Source organism: Salvia splendens, chromosome 21 (assembly GCF_004379255.2).
Source record: "Salvia splendens isolate huo1 chromosome 21, SspV2, whole genome shotgun sequence".
NCBI lineage: Eukaryota > Viridiplantae > Streptophyta > Magnoliopsida > Lamiales > Lamiaceae > Salvia > Salvia splendens.
In genome coordinates this window covers 1480183-1505443 of record NC_056052.1, presented here as the reverse complement: position 1 = coordinate 1505443, position 25261 = coordinate 1480183, and the positions used below count along the sequence as shown (strand labels likewise).

The window sequence follows — 25261 nt, the reverse complement described above, 5'->3', positions numbered from 1 at the left end:
ATCATGACACCCGTGCAAATATTCAATGACGTGTTAATTAGAATATATAGTTATTAAATTACTAGACGACAAGTTCGAATATTCATTGATGTCGGTAGCAAGTTCATATATCAACGTGTATTCATCGCGCGATCGTACTAAACATGGATCTCCAACATATCAGAGTTAGATTTTTTAGCATTTTTAAATCAAAGTAGAATTTAATTTATCTCAATTTGACACTCAAATTCATAAGATCAATTTACTCAAATGTTGTCAACTTTAAGAGGGGTAAAAACCAAAATAGTTTACCATGAAAAAGATTCTAGTTTGACATTTTTAACAGATCTGTTAACAGATCATGATATACTACTCCAAATTAATGCCTACTTAATGCGAATATATACAAGGAAAAGAACATTAATGGCTGTTTGCCATCTTACACTTTCAAGATTTACATATTCTCACAATTTTACATAATTTGTACTAATGCTGGGCAGAATTGCACATTTTTTACACAAAATCTGAGCATTTATGTGGTAATCTCATGGTTTTACATAAAAAAAATTGTTACTAACAGTAAAACATCAAATAAATTGGCAGAGACCATGTAAATATAATGGCAAAAGAGATTAAAAGATTATAGGTGTTACAATGGCAGTTGTTTGTTGGAGATCCAGACAAGAAGCATTTACAATATGCAGAACAAAACTTGAGTCAGAACCAGCACAGCACTGATGGAGTCTGATAAATTTGATTCCCAATTCAAATCCTTAAACTAAATGCTACATATTCATCATAATTAAATGTGGTTGGCAAGCATTAGTGTTCTTAGTCAGCTTGCTCCATCAGCATTGTAGAATCTGCACAGCAGGCTGAGTTATGAGAAGAAGGTATCGAGATTCTCCGATTTGTGCTCAACTAGTCGACTAGAGATAGCAGGAACAATGTATACAAGCTAGCAACGGGATATGATATCTCGAGGTGAGCAAATTCCCTGATTGCCATCTCAAATAGTGACAGAGAATGAGAACATTGAATGGGACGTACCTCTTCATGTGGCAGTAAAACCGAACTTGACAAGGGATAGAACTACACCCGTGGGACGACTGTTCTGTGCAGTTTTGGTGCTGAATACAACAAGATTTGTTAAATATATGAGATGATTCATAGAATTCAAATTTTACATAAAATCAATCAAAGAAAATCCACGTCGCAGTTTCAATGGTGCAGATAGAAAATGTGGCCCAAGTAAAAAAATTAAATCTTCAAAAAGCTTTGTGCAAGAGAAACTTCACCATTACCAACAAGTAATGCACAACATGAGAAGTGAGAACTGATAAGTTGGATATGCATTTCTTGTATAACCCACAATGATATTCATAATCATCAAAGCATTTTCTGGACTGGCCAACCTTTCCAGAAAACTTCTGCAAGGAAAATAATACTCAAGAGTCCCATTCCTTCCAAAACTCTAAACAAATCAATAATTTAAATAACAATACTTAAACAACAAAATCCTACTGATACTATGATAAGTAAAGATATCAATCTTCCAAGATTTCTTCTCAAACAGAGCCCACCCCCCCTCCCCGAAATTGGAACTTCACAACGGAGACTTCCCATGCACCACGTGTATCACACAGTGGTAACAATTTATTATAGCGTTTACGACACTTCCACAGCTGTCATTCAGGACCAATGATCTTCCCAACAATGATATTGGGGAGGGAGTGAAGCGGAAGGGGAAAAAGCAATGTAAATGTGTCGTATTACTACTTCCAACATCATAAACAAATATTGGAAGAGACATGAAAAAATGTGAGACAAGATAAACGGTATAAAAGGGTATGTACATTTCTAGTTTCAGTTGTTCAATTTCTCCCCACGGAAATGACATTCTGATCCTCTACGATTACGCAACTCTCCAAACATAGAAAAATGCAACTTGAGAGAACAGTGCAAGGAAATTATTTCAATATATATGTTCAGAATCAAAATGTTAATTTATTAATTAATTCAAACCACACCGGGCCATGGCTGTTCAATGCTAGCTTTGCCTGGCAGAAGAAAGTCGGATAAGAATTTCGCGTCTTTAAAAGGCTCACACTATACAAGGCTCACGAACATAAAAGTCAGCATAAAAAACAGAATATCCATACAAACATCAGAACAAAAGCATATGTAATCAACAATAATGATCATTCACCAACAAAGTTTTAGCAAAACACTGGGTATTAAAATCACTAACATCCGATTTGATTCATGGTAGATTGTTTAATACATTACACATAAACAGGCAAAAGGAAAAACAGGAGCATTTTTAACATATCATACAGGTAAGCAGCTGAAAATAGAACATAATCTCGTAATTGAACACTGCAAAATCAAAACTTTACAGTAGCAGCTGTCACCTGTTCTACAGCAAGCTTCATAAATGAAGGCTACCGGGATGTACAAGCCAGTGGTGCCAAAAGGGATAACAGAGTGGGCGATGATGCTCGAGTACATGCTGAAAGACGACACCAGCTGTCCTCGTCGACAATACAATGACTGGCTGAAGCACACGATTGATGTTGAATATTCTCCGAGTACATTGCCTCTCCAGAAACCGACTTTCAAGTCAAAGTGGAGTTAAGATAATCAAGAGAATACTCTTGCTTATTAATCTCTACACTCTATTGATACCATTGTAAAGTATTATTTGGATTTCGTATTGATATTGTCATAAACTATTAGGCTAACATTTATTCTTCATGATAAAATGCATTTTTTTTATAAAAAATTAATGCATATATGTTCCTAGAGTTGAAATCATATAAGCCACTCTTACCAAAATGCCCCTAGTAATACTGAATTTCCATTCATCAGATCATCAACATGGCTTTCCATTCATCAGAAATATCAACACTAAAACCACCTGCTTTTTACCATAAGAGATTGGGATCAAAATAAAAAATTTCCAAATATGGACTATATATGCTCAAAACAGCAAAAAAAAGTTTGGCTAGACACTGACAATGCTAAAGATGAGCAAAAGTTCACAACCCAAAAGAGAACATAAAAACAACAATTAAGCTACCCTAAGAGAGCCTCCACAAGAACATGTAGTTCAAACCTTTCGATGCATATTTTGCATTTCGATTTGTGGTTCAAAACTAACAGCCTTCAACTCATCTACAACTTCCTAGCCGCCTCCCATCATCTTCGCCTTTCTTCATAACCTCGACAGTCTCATGAGCCGCTTCCCTTCAATTTCTCCAGTTTGCGCTTTTTTGCAGCTAGCCGCGGTCTCAACTGCACAATGTTTCAATAGTTTAGGAAAAGCAATCATATATGGACTCGATTCCCGCTAACTTTTCTGATAGATGATTCAGACTTTCTTCAATGAAATCTCACCAGATAATGCACATAATACATATGAAACTTCTTTCGATGAATCAACGAGCAAGCTTTAAAATAACTAGAAGATCTAAATAATGATTAAAACCAGATAGCCCTATAAGGTCATAAAAAAACATCCAAAAACCACAAATAACAACCAAATATTATACTATATGGATTAATAATTTTAAGAACTTTTTTATCGTGAGAATGTCACTTCAGTGCATATAACGTATAAGTGCAGATAAGTGCAATTTCAGAGCTATTAATTGCAATTCATTGCAGATAAGTGCAGATAAGTGCAAATACTATATATGTTCAGTGCGTCTGGTTCCATTTTTAGAAGGTTCTTGTCCGAACCTTTTCCTTATATATATGAGCATATATCTGAAATCAGAAGACATACCATCTCCACATACTTCAATTGCTTCATTACTTCTTCTGTTTCTAGTTCCTGAATTAGCAACAAGTGATTACCTTTTAGTATAAATAACCATCACTCCAATATGCATGTCGAAAACAGGCAAATAAAAAAGTCACATAAAATAACACCATGAAAATTGGGAATATGTAAGATCAATAATTCAGAAAGTTGCGGACAAGAGAGTGCTGAATAAGGCAGAGCAATATAGAAATTAACAAAGTACCTGGGGCGCGGCACAGTCTGCACGAGTTGGATCCCAAAGAATGCAACGAAAGCATTCCCAGTTATCCGTTTGGACTTCAAAGATGGGGGCTCTGTCAATATTTTTGTTCAAAAGTCAGTCGAGTAATTAATAAAAAAGCATCAAACATCTCAAAGTTTAGTTATTTACCTGCGCCATTTTCCGCACTCAGTTCCATCAATGCCTTCTCCAACTCCTTCGATGACCTCACGGCACTGAATCCAATTACCAATAGGACTGCGCTTTAAAAAATTGATAGCGTCCTTGTCCTAGAGAGTGATGCTATTCCTTTAGTACCCTCAGAAACAAGCTTTTAACTGATACATGTAAAAACTAAATCATCGGAAAAATGTTACCTGTGTGTCAATGTTACTAGAAGTATCCACTTCTAACACATCGCCAAAATAATTGCAATCCCTACAGCAATTGCAAAGATCAATCCTGATTCACGAAAACTGAGCAATGGTTGCAAACAATGAAAAACCAAATAAAACAGACTCAACTTCAGCATTTATGATACTTTCTGAGAATCTGATGAACATTACTGGAATTGGAAATATTGGAAATTTCAAGGCTTTAAAGATTCATATGGTAAAAGCCAATATAAGACAACATAGAACAACAAAAAAATAACAATAACCAATAAGCGAAAAGAATAAAATGAAAAACAACCGACAAAATAGGGTGGGGGGCAACAACCACCTAATAACAGAAAAAAGAAGAAAACAGAATACATATAAGCGAAGAACATACTCATCAATGGGGCCGCACCAATCAGGAACATCAGCTTGAAATTCATTGCCAACTCGCACGTAGGACATATATGGTTCAGTGTCTGTAAACATGAACTCCAAGGATCCCAGTTCCAATTCCGATGTTGAATGTCGATTTATGCCCGTTTCTGTGACTGTGTACCCCAGATTATTGCTTGTAGATTTATCGTTCAATACTTTATGCTTTTTTTTCAGACACGAGCTACAAAGCCACTCGCTAAGTGGCAATATTTTTATGCAAGGATTATAGCAAGAAGTATGAAATGCATCTTCACAATTATCGCATAGCAGCATGTTTTTTGAGCTGTCCCTCTGCTCACATACTTTGCACGACTTGGAACAATATTTGTTAGTTTTTTCATTAGATGCTCCATCTCTTCTAACCCAAACTCTATCGAGCACTCCCTGACTTATAAGAATCGAAATGCAAGCATCTCTTTCTGAAATCTCTTCTGGCTCTTTCCCAGCAATCACTGCGCCAGAAGAGGAGCACTCCCCTGCATCATCTGTATGAGCTTTCAAGACAGCTGAACTAAGTTCCAAAGTTGATTTTGATGATGAACAATGATCCTTAGCATTGCAATCATTCAAAATTCTGTCTACATCATTTGTTAAGGCCTCTTCAGAACCAGCTTCTTCCACAGCACGAAACTCATTAGAGGATGCTGTAGCCCCTTTGCAGTTTTCAACTGGATGCGCCACAGAAGATCTTACACCTTCTGCTGCACGCTCTGGAACAGAAACTGCACGCTTGTTGGCATCCAACAGAGGAGCTTCAGAACCAAAGGCAGAGTGGCCAGCATTACTAGCTTTAGCAGCAGCAGATGAAATAATTTCAAAGAATGAGGGAGACTTCTTATTGTCTTCTCTACGTTGGTATACGTACACGAAGTTCTGAGACATTCTACTGGATTTTGATAGCATGGAACAATTTCTTTTGTATGTTATGTGCTGCACTCTGTGCAGAACATCATCAATATTTGCATCCTGTTTAGAAAGCTCTCCACAGTCACCAAAATGAAGTTCACAGCAAACCGAACATCTTCCCTTCATCTTGGAACCTGGCATTAAGTCAAATGCAACGCCTTGTTTCATGAAGTCCAAAGAACAACTTCCATCAGCCTATACATAAAAGTTAATCCATTCAGCAATTTACCATCAAAGATTGTGTATAATTAGTAGATTGAATACTTATATCATATAAGCTGTTTCTGTTCCATAAGACACATAGTATCTGTACTATATAGGCCTTGCAACATTCACTATTCAAGACAGTCTTAGCATGAAACAATTCAGAGTGTCATGTAACACCTTGAAATGTTACTTTGATTTCAAGAAATCAACTTTTAAAAAGTGAACAGCAACAAATAATGACCTTTTTGTACTGTCACTTTGGACACCTTTCCTGTCAATATTTCTCCACTAAAAATTGCAGTTTTTAAAAAACGTCACACCATCTTTACTGCAGAATATATGAAACCCAGTTCTTGATCATTCAACTCCACAAGTTCAACCTATCTCTACTAAGTAAAGCTTTACACACAACTCAAGGCAGTGTAAGTATAAAGAAAAACTGGATGAAACGATGAAAACCATGAAAAACCACATCTATTTAGCCCTAACTCTTAGTGTCTTCTTGGATATCAAACAATCAGGGCATGAGGCATACACAAATTCACTAGCCATAAAGCCTACAAAGGTCCTACGGTTGTCTTAGATGGAAGCGAGAATTGTTGGGAATTTATCCAAGAATATTCTCATTTTAATGATCCCTGCTCCTTGGAACCACAAGAAAGCATGTACAGATAACAAATAGGGAGAGAAAAAAAACTCTACACCGTTTAGCCTAATATGTTGGTGCCAGCTGCCACGGTTATCTTGTTAAAGTAAATAAATTCAAACAGACGAAAGCAGGCAATTCCGGATTCTCAGGAAAGGTCTATTAAGGATTTCGATTCATTTCATTTCTTTATTTTGCTTAGCTGTTAGCTATCAGGACACATGATGCAGAGACAGCTGGCCCTGAGAGGTTCAGTTATGAACACCTGGAAGTTTAGCTGGATATAAACCTGCTGAGTCTGTATTGACACTTAGGAACTCTACAGAAATCTATTAATCAGAAACAACGTACAAGTGACGGCCTCACCTCTACAAGTCGAAGGAAAGGACAAACTAGTGAATGGTGAAATCTATAATCAAAATTCTTATCCAGACACAATCTAAGTAAGGAGATGGCTGCTAAAAATCTCCATCATACATATATCGGACCTAAACTTCCGAGATTCAACAATCATGCAGAAACCCCATCCTATATCACAGATCCCAATCAAACTCATTTATCTCCTTCTCAAGAATTTCCTCTAAATCTCAAACATACATGTTTCCAATTATTCCAATCACCGTCATATTACCCAGACCATCACAAGAACCTTTATACACAAAAAGATGCTTTCTACAACTCTTTCACACAAATATACATAAAATTCCTCTTTCTGACACGGATTAGCAATTTTCAATGCCATTAAGTGTTCCCTACATAGCATTCCACTTTCTGACATGGATTAGCAATTTTCCACTACTGAATCAAACGATTTCAAACATTTATGCACAAATAAACAAACATTCACACAAATATACATAAAATTGTACAGGCATGTTCCCCAAACTTGATTATCCTGTCTATCACATAAGTAAAGAGCACACAGAAGCAAAACGGTGATTCTATTCGTACTATTTATTGTCAGAGTTGAAGAAATAACGACGACAAATTCAAGAAATAAGGCAAGATTGAATTTTGTGTGTATACCATTAGTTTGCCATTGCAACAGTTGCATCAGTAGAGTCTTAGTCTCCACCGCTTTTCGCTGGGCTTTGGGGGTTTCTGTTCAAGAGAGAGATGGAGATGGAAAGAGGTAGAGAAAGAGAAACTGAGAGAGAGGGAAGAGAAGTGTGTAGTTACACACTAGGCAAATTCTATTTATGATTGTCAAACAGAAGGGGGAGAGTTGGGGGAAAGGCCAATGTAAAAATATTCTTTTGTGAAAATGCAAATATTCTTTTTGTAAAAAAATATACATAATTTATTTAAGTACAATTTTGAGGGCTTTTTAAAACTTTTAGACAGATTGGTTATTTAGGATATATTGGACAACAAGTTTGGATAGATCGATTGTTCGTTTAAGTTGGCGGGAAGTCGTGTACGCCGCGATCATACTAAAAGGTGATATTTGTAGTATTCGCGGATATATCATGGCAACTGTGCGTATATTTAATGACATGTTATTTAAAATGTATATTACATTATTGACGACAAGTCTGGAATGATATTCGTTTGAGTCGATAGCAAGTTGGTTTACCAACATGTGTTTGTCGCGATCATACTAAAAGATGATCTCTGCCATTCTGGTGCGTAATTATGCAACCGTGTGGATATTTAATGATTTGTTATTTAGAATGTAAATTACTAGACGACAAGTGTGAATAGGTGTTTGTTGGTATCGGTGGCACGTTATTATATCAACACGTGTTTGTCGCGATCATACTAAAAGGTGATCTCCACCATTCTTGGATGTAATTATTTATCTGTACAGATATTTATGAATTGTCATTTAGAATATTTAGTTATTGAATTACTAGACGACAAGTCTGAATGAATGTTCGTTGATTTCGGTGAAAAGTTAATGTATCGAACACGTTCATCGCGATCAACTAAACGGTGATCTCTGCATTCGTGGCACCGAATTATGACACCTATGCAAATATTTAATGACGTGTTATTTAGAATATATAGCTATTAAATTACCAGACGACAAGCTGAGATATCCGTTGATGTCCATGGCAAGTTAATATACCAACACATGGAACATTAATGGTTGCTTGTCATCTTACATTGTCAAGACTCATCACAATTTTACATAATTTGTAATAATGCTACACAGAATTTCACAAGTTTTACACAAAATCTGAGCATTTTTGTGGTAATCTCATGGCTTTTGACAATATATAAAATAGAAAATACATAAAAAAAAGAATTTTATTCTCAGTGAAAATATCAAATGAATTGGCAGAGACCATGTAAATATAATGGCAAAAAAGAATTAAAGATTATAGGTGTTACAATGGAAGTTGTTGATTGGAGATCCATACAAGAAGCATTTACAATTTGTAGAACAAAACTTGAGTCAGAACCAGCACAGCACTGATGGAGTCTGATAAAATTGATTCCCAATTCAAATCCTTAAACTAAATGCTGCAAAATCACCAAAATTAAATGTGGTTGGCAAGCATTAATGCTCTAAGTCAGCTTGCTCCATCAGCATTGTAGAATCTGCACAGCAGGCTGAGCAATTAGAAGAAGGCATCGAGATTCTCCGACTTGTGCTCAATTAGCCGACTAGAGATAGCAGGAACAATGTCTGAAACACCATTCAAATACCCAGATTCCCATCTCAAATTGCGACATATAATGAGAGGGACGTACCAGTTTACATGGCAATCAAACCGAACTTGATAAGGAATGGAACTACACCCGCGGGACGACTGTTCTGTGCGGTTTTGGTGCTGAATACAAGAAGATTTGTTAAATAAGTGAGATGATTCATAGAATTCAAATTTTACATATAATCCATCAAAGAAAATCTGCTTTGCAGTTTGAAATGGTGCAAAAAGAAATTGTGGCCTGAGTAATAAACTTAATCTTCAAAAATCTTTGTGCAGAATAGAAACTTCACCATAAATAAAGGAGCTATATCGGCCAAAATTGTTCGGGTGATACTTAGGGGAACTGAGTCCATGTTACCCGACGGAAGCATGAAAGAAGCGGCATGACCAACAAGTAATGCACAACAAATGGCTACTACTACATGAGAATGGAGAAGTTTGATATGCATTTTTTGTGAATGCTTTTCATAATCATTAAAGCATATTCTGGACAGCCCAACCTTTCCAAGAAAACTTTTGCAAGGAAAATAATACTCCATCTGTCCCACCAAAAGCAAGGCGCTTCTTTTAAGCACTCGTAAAATGGTAGTTGAAGTGGAGAGAAAGTAAAGTAAGAGATACCCTTTAACTGTTAAAATACCATTTTCCCAATAGGAGTGCTTAAAAGAAGCGCCTCGCTTATGGAGGGACGGAGGGAGTACACAAATTTTGGATTGATTGTCAAGTTTAGTTGGTTGCTATGGGAAATGAGGCACACATATTTGGTACTGTTATCCTTTTGCGACATTAGAAACCTAGGTAGAGGTTATGAATCTTATTAATACCTCATAGAAGATATTCAAAATGTTCGAATAGAAGTTAAATAGGGTATTTGTGTTCATCCTATTTGCCTATCTGTTTCTTAGTTTTGCAAATCTAGCAGAAATATTAAGGTTATCACTAATTCTTGGCATCCTGGTGGTCAGTGGAGGGAGGAAGCTGTTGTACTAGTTATATACTGTTTGTTGATGATAGATCTCTCAATCAGTTATTGACATGTGCCTGTGTAACATACTAAAACCATAACAAGCTGAAGAGTAGGGACTAGAGACAACTCTAGGATAATATCTAATATGTTCCAGTTACAGCTCTGACAATTTTAATTCGATTTAAATCACATGCCCGTGTGAGCTACCACAAAAGGTGGATTGCATAGCGAATTGACCCTTCAATGTTGCAACTTATATTTGTCAAGAATCCCAACATATATCAATTTCTAATAACCTGAAAGGAATATGCTAACCGTTTGGATTTCCTTGCTCATAGAAGCTTTTTAGAAGATCGACGGCTTCTGCTGCCATTATTCCTCCAGTGCACTTGAATCCCTTCCTTTGTGATATTCCACCACTGACAAAGATTTAAAAAATTACAACACAAAAAATGACAATCTTGATTTATTTCGATTTGTCAAAGAGAAAGATAATTCACTCAAAATAAATTATATAGTACTCCAAATGTATGACTTTTAGTTTGTACTAAGACAATATCTGAAGCACATCAGTTATTTTGAACTGGAGGGGCAGTTACAGGTAACTGCCACTTCTCCGTAACTGCCACTCCATTTCAAAAATAACGGATGTGCATCAATATCTAGTTAGTTGATATAATGAAAGTTTGACGTAGGTTAGTGCTTCCCTAGGCATGGTGCAAAGGAGTACAAAAGGAGTTATTTTTATTACTAATTTTAGGTAGAAATTATTTTTCAGAAAAAGAAAATTGAAGTATCTTAGATTCAAACCTAGGAAGTTTTCCAGAATTACTTGTATGCAAGGACAATATCGAACCACAACCTCCAAACTTATCATTTGCACAGCCATAATATACTTCCTTCAATCCTGATATGGAGCCATGAAAGGTATCCAAAGTTCAAATATCAATCATGACTTGCAAACAATCTCCAAATAAAACTTGGTTTTTCCGTACCAATTATCGACAAGGCTGCTGCGCACATTATGCATGGCTCACATGTCACATACAGTGTGCACTTCGAAAATCTTGACATGATTTCTTCCTTTGAAATTCCCTTTTTCTTCCACTGATCAAGAAGAACATCAATTGCTTCCATCTCAGCATGACGAGTAGCCTGCATACCAGTTACGAATATAGATAAATATAGGAATGTACAATAGGAGAAAGATAAGAAACTGAAAATAAAAGTGGCATTAAGAAAGAATGTAAGGCTTTGAAATACTACTAGGCACTAGCAATTATTTTCATAGAAATGAAATATAAGCAACACAAAAATATATGACAGACTAGTGGCTGTATTCAAGCCCCAAATGTAGATGTCAGTCAAGGAATTAATTCGCAGTTAAATTTGCTATTGAAGACAGTGAATTTCACCTGAGCAAATTTTAAGATAATCTCTGGAACATTTATTATTCTAATCCCTGACCATTGTATTTTCAGTAGTTACCAAGAACAATGGTGAATTTGGGAAAATGAATATCAAGCAAATCAGTCGAAACTACCATCTCAAGTTCTGTGTATCAACTCAAAAATGGTTTAGAATGATTCTGTTAGTTTTTTGAAATTATCTGCTAATTATTTATTTTCCATATCTTTTAAACCATATTACCATGGTACAGTGATATACACGTGGTGCATGGGAAGTCTCCGTTGTGAAGTTCTGATTTGGGGGAGATCTGCTTGAGAAGAGATATATGTGGCAAAGATGAAATATTGGAAGGTTTCACCTTCCAATTTGAGCCCACGGCATTACCACCGTTCCATTATTTTTATCACTCATTGATACCTTCCACTATCAAAAGGTAGCGTATGTATAAGTAAATACATCAAGAGTCCTATTCCTACCCAAACTCTAAATAAACCAATAATTTAAATAACAAATACTAAACTTAAATGGTCAAATCCTACTGATACTATTATAAGTAAAGATCTCCAAGATTTCATCTAGGTCACATATATCTCTTCTTGAACAGATACCCCAAATCGGAACTTCACAACGGAGACTTCCCAAGTGCCACATGTATCACACAGTGACAGCAATTTTTGATAACTAATATGACTCTTCCACAGCTGTCATTCTGGACATATGATCTTCTCAGCTATGTAAATGTGAAGTATTACTAATTCCAACATCAAAACAAATATTGGAAGAAAGATGACAATTGAAAACAAATTCGAGACAAGATAAACGATATAAGAAGGGTACGCACATTTCTAGTCTCAGTTGTCCAATTTCTCCCCACGGAAATGACATTCTGATCCTCTACGATTATGCAACTGTCCAAACATTAAAAAGACAGGAAAAGAGAAACCCAACTCGAGAGAACAGCGCAAGGAAATTATTTCAATAAGTATGTTCAGAATCAAAACATAAATTTATTAATTAATACAATCCACACCGGGCCATGAACAGCTAGATAACAAAAATTTGGTGGAGAAATTAAAAGAAAAAAATACCCCACAGGCACTTCAAGGCTGTCCAATGCTAGCTTTGCCTGCAAAAAAGAAAGTCGGATAAGAATTTCACGTCTTAAAAAGGATCACACTATAGACAAGGCTCATGAACATAAAAGTCAGCGAAAAAATGGAATATCCGTAAAAACCTCAGAACAAAAACATAAGCAATCAACAATAATGATCAGTTAACAACATAGCTTTAGCAAAAAACTTAGTATAAAAATCACTAACATCCGATTTGATTCATTCTAGATTGTTTAATACATTTGCTTAAACAGGCAGAAGGAAAAACAGGAGCATTTTAACATCTCATATAGGTAAGCAGCTGAAAATAGAACATAATCTCGTCATTGAACACTGCAAAACCAAACATTACAATAGCAGCTGTTACCTGTTCCACAGCGAGCTTCATAAATGAAACACATTCAGCTTCCGGCGCAGCTCCCTCAGCAAAAGACCCCATCTATACCCAAAACGGAATCAAACGGATCAAAAATCTCCAATTTCAAAAAGTTTTACTCTTTCTGAGGCCTTTTCACAAACACGTGGAATGCTCAACCAGATTATGCATAGTATACATTTTTTCAATCGGAATCAGAAGTTGGGATTGCAATTCGGTGATATGAGCTTCTGAATTGGCGCTTTCAAATAGAATTGTGACTTCATGGATTGCAACTAGGGTTTTTGCCTTATGGTTTCCGCTTGAGTAAGTGTGACTTCCGCTTCAATAGAGGTTTTCAATTTGTATCCAACTTCCTCATTAAAAAAAAAAAACTAAAGTTGAAATAAAAAGGATGAATTGGAAAAATGATTTTTGGTATAGATTTTGTTTTGTATATTTATTTAAGTTTTAATATCTTAAATATTATTATTAACAATATTAATTTTATAAATAAGTTAAAAATCAGAGCTTGATCATTTCACTTTATCAATAACACTAAAACATCAACTAAACCATAACTAGAGCATTTCATATTTCAATGATTCATTTCATTCATATTTTATCATTTCAAAACAAAATCAGAAAATGCACATCATATGTAATTAATGTGCCATCGAGTAAATACAAATAAATCTCAAATAAAATAGTACTGTATTCTGAAACTAGCATTTGTAAGTATAATAGTAACAATGTATAAACGAATAAGCATTTTTTGTATTTAGAAATTGATAACAAACATCCACAACCTTTTATCCTCTCTACTTTGTTACATAGTTATATATCCTTGACTACCGTAAAATTAGGCCACAATCTTTTTACGGCTCAAATTGGAAGAAGTAAAAGGCAAGGAAGAAAATGTGGGTACACCCTGAGCCATCAATTCAAAGCCTAAAGCTGCTATATCCCCCTGCCCCCGACGATCCATATCCACCGTACGGCTGTCCTTGGCCTTGTCCTTGTCCTGCATATGATGACGGTAAATACGAGCTTCCCCCGCCTCCCAGCCGAGAGTACGCCGACTCCACATTAGCATAGTTTCCGGGAGCTGGCTCTCTGTGCCCACTGATGAATTCCTGCACATTATTAACATACCCAATGTTACCTAACATGATTCTTTTACATGACCATAATGGAGGTGGTCAAGGCAACAAAATAACTATAAGATCATAACTAGGGTTGGGGAAAAATATCGAAAAAATGATATATCGCTCGTATCGTATTGAAAAATATCAAAAAATTATCGGATTTTCGATACGAAACGATACCATATCATAAGTTTTCGATACGATAACGATATGAATTTCCTTATATCGCGATATATCGTTTTATATCGAATATACGATATATATCGATATTTTCGATATATCGTTTTATATCGAATATTCGAATATATCGTATATATCGAAACATATTTGAAATTATAATTTTCGATATACAGGTATTCGATACGATATCGATATTTCGATATATCGTACCGAAATTCGATATATCGATATATCGAATTTCGGTACGATATATCGAATTTCGGTACGATATATCGAAATATTGATACGATAACGATATTGATATTATCCATATCGAAAGTTCGATATATCGAAACTTTCGATACGATAAAGATATGAAATTCTTTCATATCGATATTTTTGATACGATATACGATACAACGTTTTCGATACGATATCTCGTATCGACCCACCCATAATCATAACTACTAGCAATCCACATAAAAACACGCAAGCCATATATCCAAACAGCAGTTGACAAGCGGGAGATCTGACAAGGAGAAAGGGTTATGAAAACTTAGAGGACAAGGAGTCTAGGATTTGAAGTTTCATACTTCCATTTGACAAGGTAAGAATAAGAAATCTTGCTGTATCACATCATTTGAAGTATGCTTAATTTAATCAGAAACATTATGATGTAGATCACATGAATTTCCAACAGCGCCTTAGTGACTTGAGTAAACAACTTTGACAAACGTGCCAAGTAGTTGCTAATGGAATCCATTGTGCTATTATACAGTAGGTGCAATCACGAGCATAAAACATAGATAATTGTACCCCTTATTTTAGACTGGTTGATGTATTATAGCTTTAGGGGCCCTTATTTCAGGATGACTGATTTGGGAGGAGGGATCAGAAAACTGTTCTGGTAATAAAATTGCGGCAAAAAGAGACTGGTTTGATAAATTTGGAGAGGTAAACTAGCATGAATTTCTTTTGATTTGTTATACTAAAAGCAAATTTTGATTGCGAACGGGCAAAGCATTTGACACTGAGTCTGCCTTCTGCTTAACAAGGCACAAGGCTAAATGCATGGAGCCTATTGTGCCTAGGCAGTTGTCACACCACCGTGTGATGTACAAATTTGGCGGACCTAGATTTCACATTCAGAATTGCTCGAGCAAATCCCAAGATGTAAATTTTAGTATTTTAAAATTTTTTAAGTGAAAAGACTCCAACAGAAGGGGAGACAACTACTACTCGAGAAGGTTCATTCAAAAGTAGGAAGAGAATTACTACCATGGAAGAGAGAGTGGAGGAAACTAAAATGAAAAGGAAAATAGAAATAGAACATGACGAGGGAAGGGGGCATGGCGAGTGAAAGCTTCAATGTAGAGAGATGTTTTTACTAGAGATGGAATTTTGAAGGTTGTTTTGGTTATCATGACACATTACAAACATAATAAAGAGTACCTTCTATGCGTTCTCTTTATAATCTCAATTATAATCTCAATTATGATCTAAATCAAAAGGCATTATATTTCATAGATAAAAAGTACCCATGGTCCTAACTCCCAAGCCCTAGAACAAAATAATACTCCCTATGTCCCATAAAAACAAGGACTTTGGGGACAGCACGGGTTTTAATGAGAAATTGGTAAAGTAGGAGAGATGTTGAAAGAAAGAGTGATTGAAGTATTGTTAGTGGAGAATGGAGCCCACCTTATAAGAGAGAAAAGACTTTCCAAAAATAGAAAGTGACTATTTTTATGGGACAGAACAAGACAGAAAAAGAAGACTATTTTTATGGAACGAAGGGAGTACGCTTCAGTGAGGAACTGATAATCAACTACAAAATCATTACCATTCTATGACAGAGTTTGCCCAGATTCACTGAAAAATTATAAAGCAGCAAAAATTAATAGAAACAGAGTATCTACCTGTATAAGTTGTTGAGCTGCTTGAACTTGTGGAGAGGTGCCTTTTATTTCCACAGTAATCTCTTCAGGCAGACCTCTACTCTCTTGTACAGTCAAAATAGCACCACTACTGCGTCGAATGTAATCAATATTCGCCCCCTGAACACCGATAATGTCCTCTGCATACGCAAGAGGTATTTGCATGGTCTGCGCAACCTGCATAAACAATCAACATATAAGAAATATGTTAGTGGGTATAACCATTGTTCTTCAAATAATAAAGCACATAGATTTGCAAGTGAAAATGTAGGTGCTTACAAACCTGAGTCACAACAGGTCCCCCGGCACGCCCTATTAGTGAAGAACGATTCACAAGTCCATGTTCCTGTCCATACAATGGCAGTCTAGAGGATGCAATATGAGATTCAATCTGGCTTTCACGGTCCAGAAACAGTGATTCCCTTTTCAACGTGACAGGATAATCAACCCCTAGTGAGGTTTGTGGTGTTTGATGCAAGGATGTCTTGTCAGACCAAGCGTCCACTTGCCTTTCCTGAGTGGCTGGTGCATTATACTGCATGTAGAGAGAGATGTCACTAAAGTAAACTCATGATCTCACCCATAATCAAACCAAGTAGGAACAAACTTACACTCTTCTCAAATAAGGGTAGAACACTTTGATCCACTAAAAATTTTCTCAGGTGCCCTACGACAGCTTCCAACGCCTTAAGAACCTTCAAAGCTTCCCCTTGCAACTCAACAACCCTTTCCTGGGAACCAGCATAAGTTGGTACCTCATCTGCAACCACAAAGACAGAGGACAACATTACTCACCTTAAGAGGAGAAATTGTCTCAGCATGAGTTAAAGAAAAACAAAAAAAACAGCAAAATACAACAGAACTTTGCTTATTAAGGAATTGTGCAAAAGTATTCTCTAAATAAGGAAAAGTTTGATATCTGAAATGTCTAACAAGAGATTTAAAACTGTGATATCTTCCTGAGACAGTTCAGATTTCCCTTCAGCAATATTTTCTAATTTTCAATGCATACAAACAAGAAGATGGCTTAGAGAAATAAAAATAAACAGAAACACATTTTGTTTCAGAAAAAATGAAGATATGTTCAGATTTAGTATATATGGCCCAAAAGCAACAGAGAAATACAAAGCCACTTCCCAAAACAATAGTTAGAAAGATATAACATAAAAAATGACACAATCAATAAGATCAAAAGATATTATTGTACCATTTGAAAGCACACGGACAGATGCACCACTTGTTTCCTGAATAGATTTGATCAGGGATCCTTGTTTTCCTATTAAACTAATGGCCTGTGTTGACGCTACTAATAGTCGAATCGAACAAAATGCAGCGGCGGTGGTTTTATCACCATCATTCTCAGGAAGACCATTAACACTCTTGAAAATTCTTAAAATGGCATCAATTGCAGGAGATACTTCTGCTTCAGGTTCTTCCTTGCCAGTTATTAATACCTGATATTGGCAGGTTCAAAGACACAAGTTAATTGGGAAGATTAGCTTAAATCCAACTGTGGTAAAACATAAGCACATTTTCAAGTAGTTGCACTAAGCTATTAACACACAACTTGATTGTTATCATCGCTCATCAGGCCTCAAAACATCTTCAAAAGGAGAATATATCAATTGCAAGCTTGCTTCTACATACATAAAGAAGTCATTCAGAGGGCATCAATATGCCACCATAGCTGAAGTGGGGAAGGCAATGATGCCGTGGTGAGTTCAGGTAACATTGGATTGTTCAGGACAACGGATAAACTCGGGGCTATTTTTGCAACTAAAATTAGCAATCATTGTTCTTGCCTCGAGGTTACCAAGACCCTATGCTAAAGCCGGATGGGGGCTGAGCGTTCGAGCAATAATAACTATAAGTTCGATATTCATTTCTAGCTCCTACTGCACCAGCGTTAATGTCATAAAAAATCCATATCAAAACCTTCAGCGCCAAGAAGGAACCGGCATGGATAATTCAAATAATCCCCAATTATCTTGTACAAACCTATAAAACCCTAGAAAAACAATGGCTTCACTATCCTTAGCAAGGAGAGCCTATTCCAAACCCCAATTAAACATGCAAACCCCCCAAATTCAGAAAAACACCACAGAAATGAAAACCTAATTAACTGAAATCGACAGGCAGCATTGGAAAATGAGTACGAAGGTAGCACGAGCAAACAAATTAAAAATCAGGAGAAATTACAATGCGATCCGGCGAAGTAATGGGGCCGTCGAGCACGCGAACCCTAGCTCGGGTTTCTTCAACGAGCTTTTTGATAAGATCTCCCTTCCGCCCGATAATGCCGCCGACCTTGAGCACCGGCACCAATAGCCGGAATACCGAGTATCCCGGCCAGCCGGGCCACTTGGCCTTAATTTCCTCCAATTCTCTATCCTTTTCATCCACCGCCGGCGCCTCCGTCACCGGAGCTTCCTCCGCGGGTGTTTCGGCCGCTTCTTCGCATTTCGACTCAGCGAGATCAGCTGGCGCTTGTTGTTCGTCGGTGAGATTGGCGGCGGTTTCTGCAGGAGGCTGAGGGGAGGCCATAGAAGTGGGTTTTGCGACTGTTTGTGAAGAGAGTGGGAAGAGAGAGAAGATTAGGGCGCGGGTTTTATTAACAGAGAAAGAACAAAAACAAAAAAGAAGAAAGCAAAACAGAAAATGGGAACTCGAGTATTATTTCTTCATTATTTTGTATTTGTATTTGTATTTGTATTTGTATTTGTATTTGTATTTGTATTTGTATTTGTATTTGTATTTAAATGCTTCATAAAATTTCGAATTTGTATATCAAGGAATAAGTCGAATGTGAATTGATCAAAATTATATAATTCATCTACTATTGAAATATATGCAAATATCAAACTGATTATTCTGTTTCCAAAGTACTAATGGTGCGGTGTATGTTAGTACTATATTCATCATATTTTATGGGTACTTTTTTCAGTGTGGATGTCTTAATTTCATAATGGAGTTTATTATAATATCCTATCGAATTTTGGTACTTGATGGTATGATAGTTTTACCATATACCAAGTTAAAACTTTGTGGAAAATTACTTATTGATCAAGTAATTATTTTTTTATTTCAGAAACTTGCATCTCATTTGGATAAAATTTAATTTTTCGATTCAGTTTATTTTTTTATTGTAAATATTTTGGTTCGAAATTCAGTTCGGATTTTTGTAAGTTCGATTACATGTAGGCTATGTTTGGTTGTCGGGATTCTGTCTGTGAAAGTAATCTGATTCCTTAAATTTTAAATTCTTGTGTTTGTTTTGGTTTTTTAATCAAATTGGGAAAATAATCAGAATCCGAGAACAAGGAAAGTAAGTACAACTTTCCAGGATTCTAAATCCTAACTTTTCTTAGATATTCTTTTTTCTAGTTTTAGGATTCTTACATATTTAATGCAATATAGTATAGTTATTATTATTATTATTATTATTTATTATTAATTACAATGTTTTCAAAATAATTTAAAATTATAAATCATACTTGTATAATAAATAACTATAATTAAAATTATCATAATTATAACTATATTATTATAATTTTTATATATAATTGTTATTACTATTATAATTAATAATTTATTAAAAAATTAAAATATGATTATATAATATAAATCATATAATAATAATAATAAATAATTATTATTTTATAAATTAATAATTAATCAATAAAGTTGTAGGGAACTTTTGAATTATAACATTTATTCAATTATAATATTTTTAAATATAATAATAATAATAATCATATTTATTATGATTATTATATATTATGATAAATAATCCATATTTAAACTATACATCGTAATACTAAATATAATAATATAATTATTATTATTTGTAATTAATAATTTATTAAAAATTTTAAATTATTATTCTTTTTAAATAAAAGAATAATTAGTATATTTTTAGTTTGATATTTAAATTAAATATAAAATTTAAAATTTTGATATTTCCAAACACATGAAAGTAAAGTTATTAGGAATCATATTATTGGGATTCATTTTCCTAGGAATCATTTTTCTTGTCAACTTTACTTTCCCGTCAACCAAACATGGCCGTATTCTTTATAATATGCAATCATTTATGTTTATAAGTAGCAAAGTCAAAATAGGAGTACTTATCTAGTTTTAACTTTTCCAGTACTCCAGCAAATTATTAGTTTGTGGATTAAATGGAACTAGAAGTGTGTGTGACAATACACAAAAAACACAACAATAAAAAAATGAATGTCAAAATGTAGTTTTCCAAAATAGCGAAATAAAAGCTCACAGCATTTACAATATAATATATCTTGAATAATAATACATTCCAACCAAAAGCAAAAAAAGAGTGACCTAAAAAGGCCATAAAGAATATCTCAAGCCAATAAACATTCGTACACTTAAACTATCTTCAACAAGCCCAAGAGTTACCATTACCAATAAACCAAAACAATTCTAACCAAAAATTAAAAGAAAAAAAATTGATGAATCAAAATGAAAAATGAATCTTCAACTTGTTAATTGCCCAGTTTTCCCTTCACTGTACTAAAATAATTCACACGAATGCCACACCGAGAAACGTAACTCCTGGACCGAAAGAGGCTGGAAAAAAAAACGCGAAAAACTATACATCTGGTCAAGACTGCACTCAGAACGAAACGTGCCAACTCTTTTGATGAGAAATGTGGTTTTTGTTGGTGGCTTCAATCGGAACGAAATGTACCAACTCAGCGAATGTCAAACTGGTATGACATCTACCTTTGATGTGTCCTCGCATCGCAACACAACTCCTTCAGGGCTGGCTGGAAGGATGCACTTACTCCACTGGCATCCTGTCGAGAAGGGTTCTGGTGGGGGGACGATCATTAGTACGTTTTCATTCCGTTGCACGACTCCCATAACACTCACAGTGCTACCTTCTTTTATGTATCTGATCACAAATCAAGAAAACAGCAGAAACTATGAGTGAGATTCTGATAAGTTGAATCGAGAATATTATTTTTGCATGGCTTGCTCGTGCACTCTGTGTGCGTGTGTGTGTGTGAGTACAAATATTGTTAGTAAATTGAAAACAAAGCAAGTATGTAGAGAGTTACCCTTCTTTGAGACGCATTACACGGTCGTCACTAGAAAGATTTCTTTCTCCTAACCATCTGACGAACTCAGGAGACATATCCCGGTTGGATGGATTGATGTCGACCACAACAGACTCGTCAACGTAAGGAGTTACCCTGGCACCATAGCCAGTCTTGACCAGTGCCCGCAAACCAGATTGGAAGTCGGAAATATAGAAATCAACAACGTGCCTCTGCAGTGATGATTACAACAAGTTAGATTTCGCTAACTTAGCCTGCCCAAAACAGTAGGGCTCAACAATGCATGTAGTCGACTTTAATCAAATTTAGCATGCATCGAAAAAGGCAAAAAGTGACTCGGCAAACACAAACTAATTGCAATAAGGTATTTATCAACATACAAGAACAGAACTTATGGTTTCATACCCATAAAACTCATGAGATTTTACACTTGGTTTAGCCTCTTTTGTAATGTTCTCTCATGTAGTGATCTCAAAATGCAATCTAGAGTCGAAAATGGAATCACATCTTGCAAGTTAGTTAAACCATCTCGTGCGATTGGTAGAATATGTAGACTGAATGTCAAGCAAAACTTTGTAATTGTACAAGAGAATATCCATTTGCAAAAGCATAAAGAGAGAATACATGGATATCATCACTAAAGAAAGAAACATCGAGAAAGGGAGTATCTTTTAAGCATGACATAAACAGATAAATCTTGTTCAATGAAGTAGGAAACAAAGGTTTCAATGATAAGAATTTAAGCATTGAATAAACAACGAAGCTCTCCTCCTCACCTCTAATGTCCGGAGGCCCCAGGTAAAGCGTCGGTGTGTCGGGTTTGCAGCTTTGGAATCCCATCCCCGGTATTCATACAAGCTTGTAGATGTATAAACACATCGAGGAACTCTCTGGAATGATGACTCAAGAGGAACATTTCCGCAGGTAACAACCTTCAAAAAGGAGAAACGCTATATTCGTTAGGAAAAGCTCAACTTTTAAATCAAACAAAGCTGCATCAATGTGCTATCAACAAACGCTACATTAAAATCCTTACATGCCATTTACAACCATGAGGCACATAAGTCAGACAAATATTACTAGCTTTATAATTAGACAAACACAATGCTCTGTTTCTATAACTAATTAGAACCTTGTCACTATTAAAATGGAACTCTACAGTGCAAATATGTGACTAGTTATATCCTTCTGATATAGTGATATTCATATTCTTCTGTTGCTAGTGTGATGCCATTATGAAGAATATCATCGGAATAGTTAAGTTGAGAGCACTAGGTAGTCATGTAATCTAGTTCCCTTGTTAAAAACATTGTAATGCAGCATAAAACTGGATAATTGGACAAGACAGAGATCTTAGCCTCGAATTCTTGATTAACCTCCAATTCAATAAAAAACACTATATAACTAAATACTTATAAATGAACACCGACATACCCCAGAGACTTTGACAAATTGGCCATCTTTTGCAGTTCGTAACTCTGCATCTGGATAGCTGGCTATAAAACCAGTAACAGCCCTTCTTCCCCAACATGTATTCCAGGTGAATACAGAAGCAACTGCAGCAAAAAGAATAACCACAACAACGAGAAGGATGGGATTGCGAACAGCTCCAAGGATAAAGCCACCAGCGATAAATCCCATAACGAAGAGAAGAATGATGGCCCAAAGAATTGGCTTCGGGAAGCTCTTACGGAATGAATATTCATCATCCTGGCTAAGATGGGTAACAGCCTGGTTATTCACTAAAGAAGCATTGTGCATCTTCATTGAACCTATAGACTCCAAAGGACCAGAAGCTTTGCGAGGAGCCCCCGATGAATTTAGGGGACCTGATGTAATAGGCCCGGACGTAATGAGGCCGGTGGTAGGCAGAACCGGAGGAATAGGACCCGAATTTTGGCGAGATACAGCAGTCCCACCTCCCTGAGGACCAGACGACTTCTTCAATGGTTCACCATGTTTATTAAGTGGGCCAGAATTTGTCTTCTTCATCGAAACTGACCCAGGAACCCCACCAACTGAAATCGAGCCACTTCTCACAGAATTCAACTGCCCCGAGTGAGAAGCTGCACCACCAAAAGAACCTGTCCTTGTTGGAGCACTGTTTATGGGACCTGATTTTCGGGACCTGGAGCCATCCCCATGGATGTCGAACATTTTTCCTAGCTCTCCAGATTTTTTTATATCTCCTCCAGTATACGGCATGGCAACTGAGCTCATTGTTGGAGTTTTCTCTTTCGGCTGCTCAGGCCTGCCTGATACATATAGGCCATTGCTCAACTGATGAGAGGGGAATCGAGAACCCATATCGCAGGTTCAATTCTCCAAAGAAGCCACGAGATCCAATACCCCGGCAATGAATCAATATACAAGGACAGCCACCAATAAGGACAATCAGAAGAACTCCACTCAGCAGATCAATCTAGAGCAGGACCAAGGCGAAATCTAATTCCTAGAAGACACAAAATCAAGATTTTAAAGATATGAGCAGCAATTCACTTCAAAAATTCAACGTTAAAGCAATTCACTCAGCCTTCTAACACCATCAAAAATATCTTACTTAGCAGCCATCAATTTCTCACTTATACACCACATAATAGAAGATGATTGATTCTAAAACAATTCCAATAATCAAATCTAAAAAATCACCAGTAAACCTAGAATTTCAAATTGTATTTACCAACACTAAGCAAAAGCAACAAAAATTCATCAATACCGATCAAGTTTCATTCTGAGATGCTAGACAATCAATCAACCAACTACTTTACTCCTAGCAATTTTTCAATTTCGTTTCTCAACCACCAAAATCTAGAACCTCAGAGGTGAAAATACTACTGTCTAAACCCAGATCTGAGAACCACCAATCACAAAAATGGTGGGAAAAAAAACCAAAAAAAAATACTTCCACAGCTCCACACTGACAGCTACTGACAGAAATATTACGCTAACGAAACTTCTTCATTACCAACACGAAAATCGAGCCTCACACCATCAAGCACAAACGGTTCTCCACAGATCCAACAAGAAATAAACTTAAGCTCAAATATTAAGCGATTCAAACGCGTGAGATCAAAACCCTAATCACACATTAATGTTTTGAAAAGCAAAAAACATTTTTTTTAAGGAAAAGAGGAAAGATCCCTTCTTGGGACCAACTAAATCCCCTAAAAATAAAAAATCCCCCAAATAATTGATAAAAATAGAAGAAACTCTAGAGTCCATTTTGAGAAATCAAGCAATTGGGAGAACCCACATTTCCTTTTTGAGCAATAGTCAAGAGATCACAAAACCCAGAGAGCTGGAATAGCATCGAGAGAGAGGGGGGAATCGAACCTGAAGATTAGACATTTTGGAGATCATAACTTGAGAGTTTGCTGAAGAAATGGAGGAGAAAAGGTGGGAGAAATGGGCAGGTACATTTGCGAGGAATTGGTGAGAAAACAGAGAGCAAAAAAAAAATGTGAAACTGAAACACACACTTCACCTTCTTGCTTTCTGCTCTTCTATCAGTTTTCTTTTCTACTGCAGCTCTTGCGAATTGTCCTTTTTGCCCTTTCGTCTTTCTTGTATTCTCCACTCTTACCATCTTTTTTACTGATATTTTTACTGAAAAATAAGAATATTTGATCTTATTTAGAAAAATATTAAAAAATAAGAATCTTTGATCTTAGTTAGGCAAAATAAGTAAATAACACCGGATAGGATGTAAGATTGAATCAAGTGAGTTTTTGTTTTTTTACTATACATTAAACATTAAATTAGTCTGAGTGATGGTTGATTATTTTTTACAGAATTATTGGATTTTGGTCAAGTTTTTTTATTAGTTTTGTGTTCTTATAAGATTA

The 25261-nt window shown here is 35.8% G+C and overlaps 4 protein-coding genes across 15 annotated transcripts; all 4 read right to left on the bottom strand.

Annotated features, from left to right (window-relative positions):
* Window positions 1-590: 590 nt before the first annotated feature.
* On the bottom strand, window positions 591-7762 carry LOC121783872. 9 transcript variants are annotated; one of them, XM_042182054.1, is made up of 11 exons: window positions 7608-7758; window positions 4782-5923; window positions 4385-4445; window positions 4179-4297; window positions 4011-4101; window positions 3770-3817; window positions 3098-3276; window positions 2813-2899; window positions 2394-2594; window positions 1030-1109; window positions 591-842 (listed from the first exon to the last, which is right to left on the bottom strand). In XM_042182054.1, the coding sequence occupies exons 1-7, from the start codon at window positions 7608-7610 to the stop codon at window positions 3214-3216; spliced, it is 1527 nt and encodes a 508-aa protein (XP_042037988.1). In that variant the 5' UTR covers window positions 7611-7758; the 3' UTR covers window positions 591-842; window positions 1030-1109; window positions 2394-2594; window positions 2813-2899; window positions 3098-3213. The 9 variants fall into 9 exon arrangements, with proteins under 9 accessions (XP_042037988.1, XP_042037989.1, XP_042037986.1 ...); XM_042182055.1 differs by having other exon boundaries at window positions 2394-2581; XM_042182052.1 differs by having other exon boundaries at window positions 2813-3276.
* Window positions 7763-8876: 1114 nt separating this feature from the next.
* LOC121783181 (tRNA-specific adenosine deaminase TAD2-like) lies at window positions 8877-13508 on the bottom strand. 4 transcript variants are annotated; one of them, XM_042181170.1, is made up of 8 exons: window positions 13098-13508; window positions 12707-12744; window positions 12460-12526; window positions 11204-11363; window positions 11019-11115; window positions 10524-10627; window positions 9282-9361; window positions 8877-9194 (listed from the first exon to the last, which is right to left on the bottom strand). In XM_042181170.1, the coding sequence occupies exons 1-7, from the start codon at window positions 13167-13169 to the stop codon at window positions 9324-9326; spliced, it is 576 nt and encodes a 191-aa protein (XP_042037104.1). In that variant the 5' UTR covers window positions 13170-13508; the 3' UTR covers window positions 8877-9194; window positions 9282-9323. The 4 variants fall into 4 exon arrangements, with proteins under 4 accessions (XP_042037104.1, XP_042037105.1, XP_042037103.1 ...); XM_042181171.1 differs by having other exon boundaries at window positions 8877-9361; window positions 13098-13169; window positions 13285-13508; XM_042181169.1 differs by having other exon boundaries at window positions 8877-9128; window positions 13098-13507.
* Window positions 13509-13842: 334 nt separating this feature from the next.
* Window positions 13843-18984, bottom strand: LOC121783180 (RNA-binding KH domain-containing protein PEPPER-like). Its single transcript, XM_042181167.1, has 6 exons — window positions 18529-18984; window positions 17537-17783; window positions 16941-17089; window positions 16613-16864; window positions 16312-16506; window positions 13843-14221 (listed from the first exon to the last, which is right to left on the bottom strand). Exons 1-6 carry the CDS (start codon window positions 18871-18873, stop codon window positions 14030-14032), a joined length of 1380 nt encoding a protein of 459 aa, XP_042037101.1. The 5' UTR covers window positions 18874-18984; the 3' UTR covers window positions 13843-14029.
* A 1605-nt stretch (window positions 18985-20589) lies between these two features.
* On the bottom strand, window positions 20590-24887 carry LOC121783179 (uncharacterized membrane protein At1g16860-like). Its single transcript, XM_042181166.1, has 5 exons — window positions 24750-24887; window positions 22851-23868; window positions 22193-22348; window positions 21417-21628; window positions 20590-21250 (listed from the first exon to the last, which is right to left on the bottom strand). The coding sequence occupies exons 2-5, from the start codon at window positions 23721-23723 to the stop codon at window positions 21058-21060; spliced, it is 1434 nt and encodes a 477-aa protein (XP_042037100.1). The 5' UTR covers window positions 23724-23868; window positions 24750-24887; the 3' UTR covers window positions 20590-21057.
* Between the last annotated feature and the right edge of the window lie 374 nt (window positions 24888-25261).

What these genes read in the sequence shown, in the direction of transcription:
- LOC121783180 (XM_042181167.1), bottom strand. Translation starts at nt 18,873, where the DNA reads ATGGCCTCCCCTCAGCCTCCTGCAGAAACCGCCGCCAATCTCACCGAC. An exon ending in TGTCCGTGTGCTTTCAAATG is followed by an intron (nt 17,090 to 17,536) that starts GTACAATAATAT and finishes TTGTGGTTGCAG; the next exon opens with ATGAGGTACCAACTTATGCT. An exon ending in CAGCTCAACAACTTATACAG is followed by an intron (nt 14,222 to 16,311) that starts GTAGATACTCTG and finishes AATAATGTGCAG; the next exon opens with GAATTCATCAGTGGGCACAG.
- LOC121783179 (XM_042181166.1), bottom strand. Translation starts at nt 23,723, where the DNA reads ATGGGTTCTCGATTCCCCTCTCATCAGTTGAGCAATGGCCTATATGTA. An exon ending in AATTTGTCAAAGTCTCTGGG is followed by an intron (nt 22,349 to 22,850) that starts GTATGTCGGTGT and finishes TCCTTTTTGAAG; the next exon opens with GTTGTTACCTGCGGAAATGT. An exon ending in GGGGCCTCCGGACATTAGAG is followed by an intron (nt 21,629 to 22,192) that starts GTGAGGAGGAGA and finishes TCATCACTGCAG; the next exon opens with AGGCACGTTGTTGATTTCTA.
- LOC121783181 (XM_042181170.1), bottom strand. Translation starts at nt 13,169, where the DNA reads ATGGGGTCTTTTGCTGAGGGAGCTGCGCCGGAAGCTGAATGTGTTTCA. An exon ending in TGAAGCTCGCTGTGGAACAG is followed by an intron (nt 12,745 to 13,097) that starts GTAACAGCTGCT and finishes TCTTTTTTGCAG; the next exon opens with GCAAAGCTAGCATTGGACAG. An exon ending in AGCAGCCTTGTCGATAATTG is followed by an intron (nt 11,116 to 11,203) that starts GTACGGAAAAAC and finishes GCTCCATATCAG; the next exon opens with GATTGAAGGAAGTATATTAT.
- LOC121783872 (XM_042182050.1), bottom strand. An exon ending in TGGTGCGGCCCCATTGATGA is followed by an intron (nt 4,446 to 4,781) that starts GTATGTTCTTCG and finishes CAATTGCTGTAG; the next exon opens with GGATTGCAATTATTTTGGCG. An exon ending in CTAGTAACATTGACACACAG is followed by an intron (nt 4,298 to 4,384) that starts GTAACATTTTTC and finishes ATCACTCTCTAG; the next exon opens with GACAAGGACGCTATCAATTT.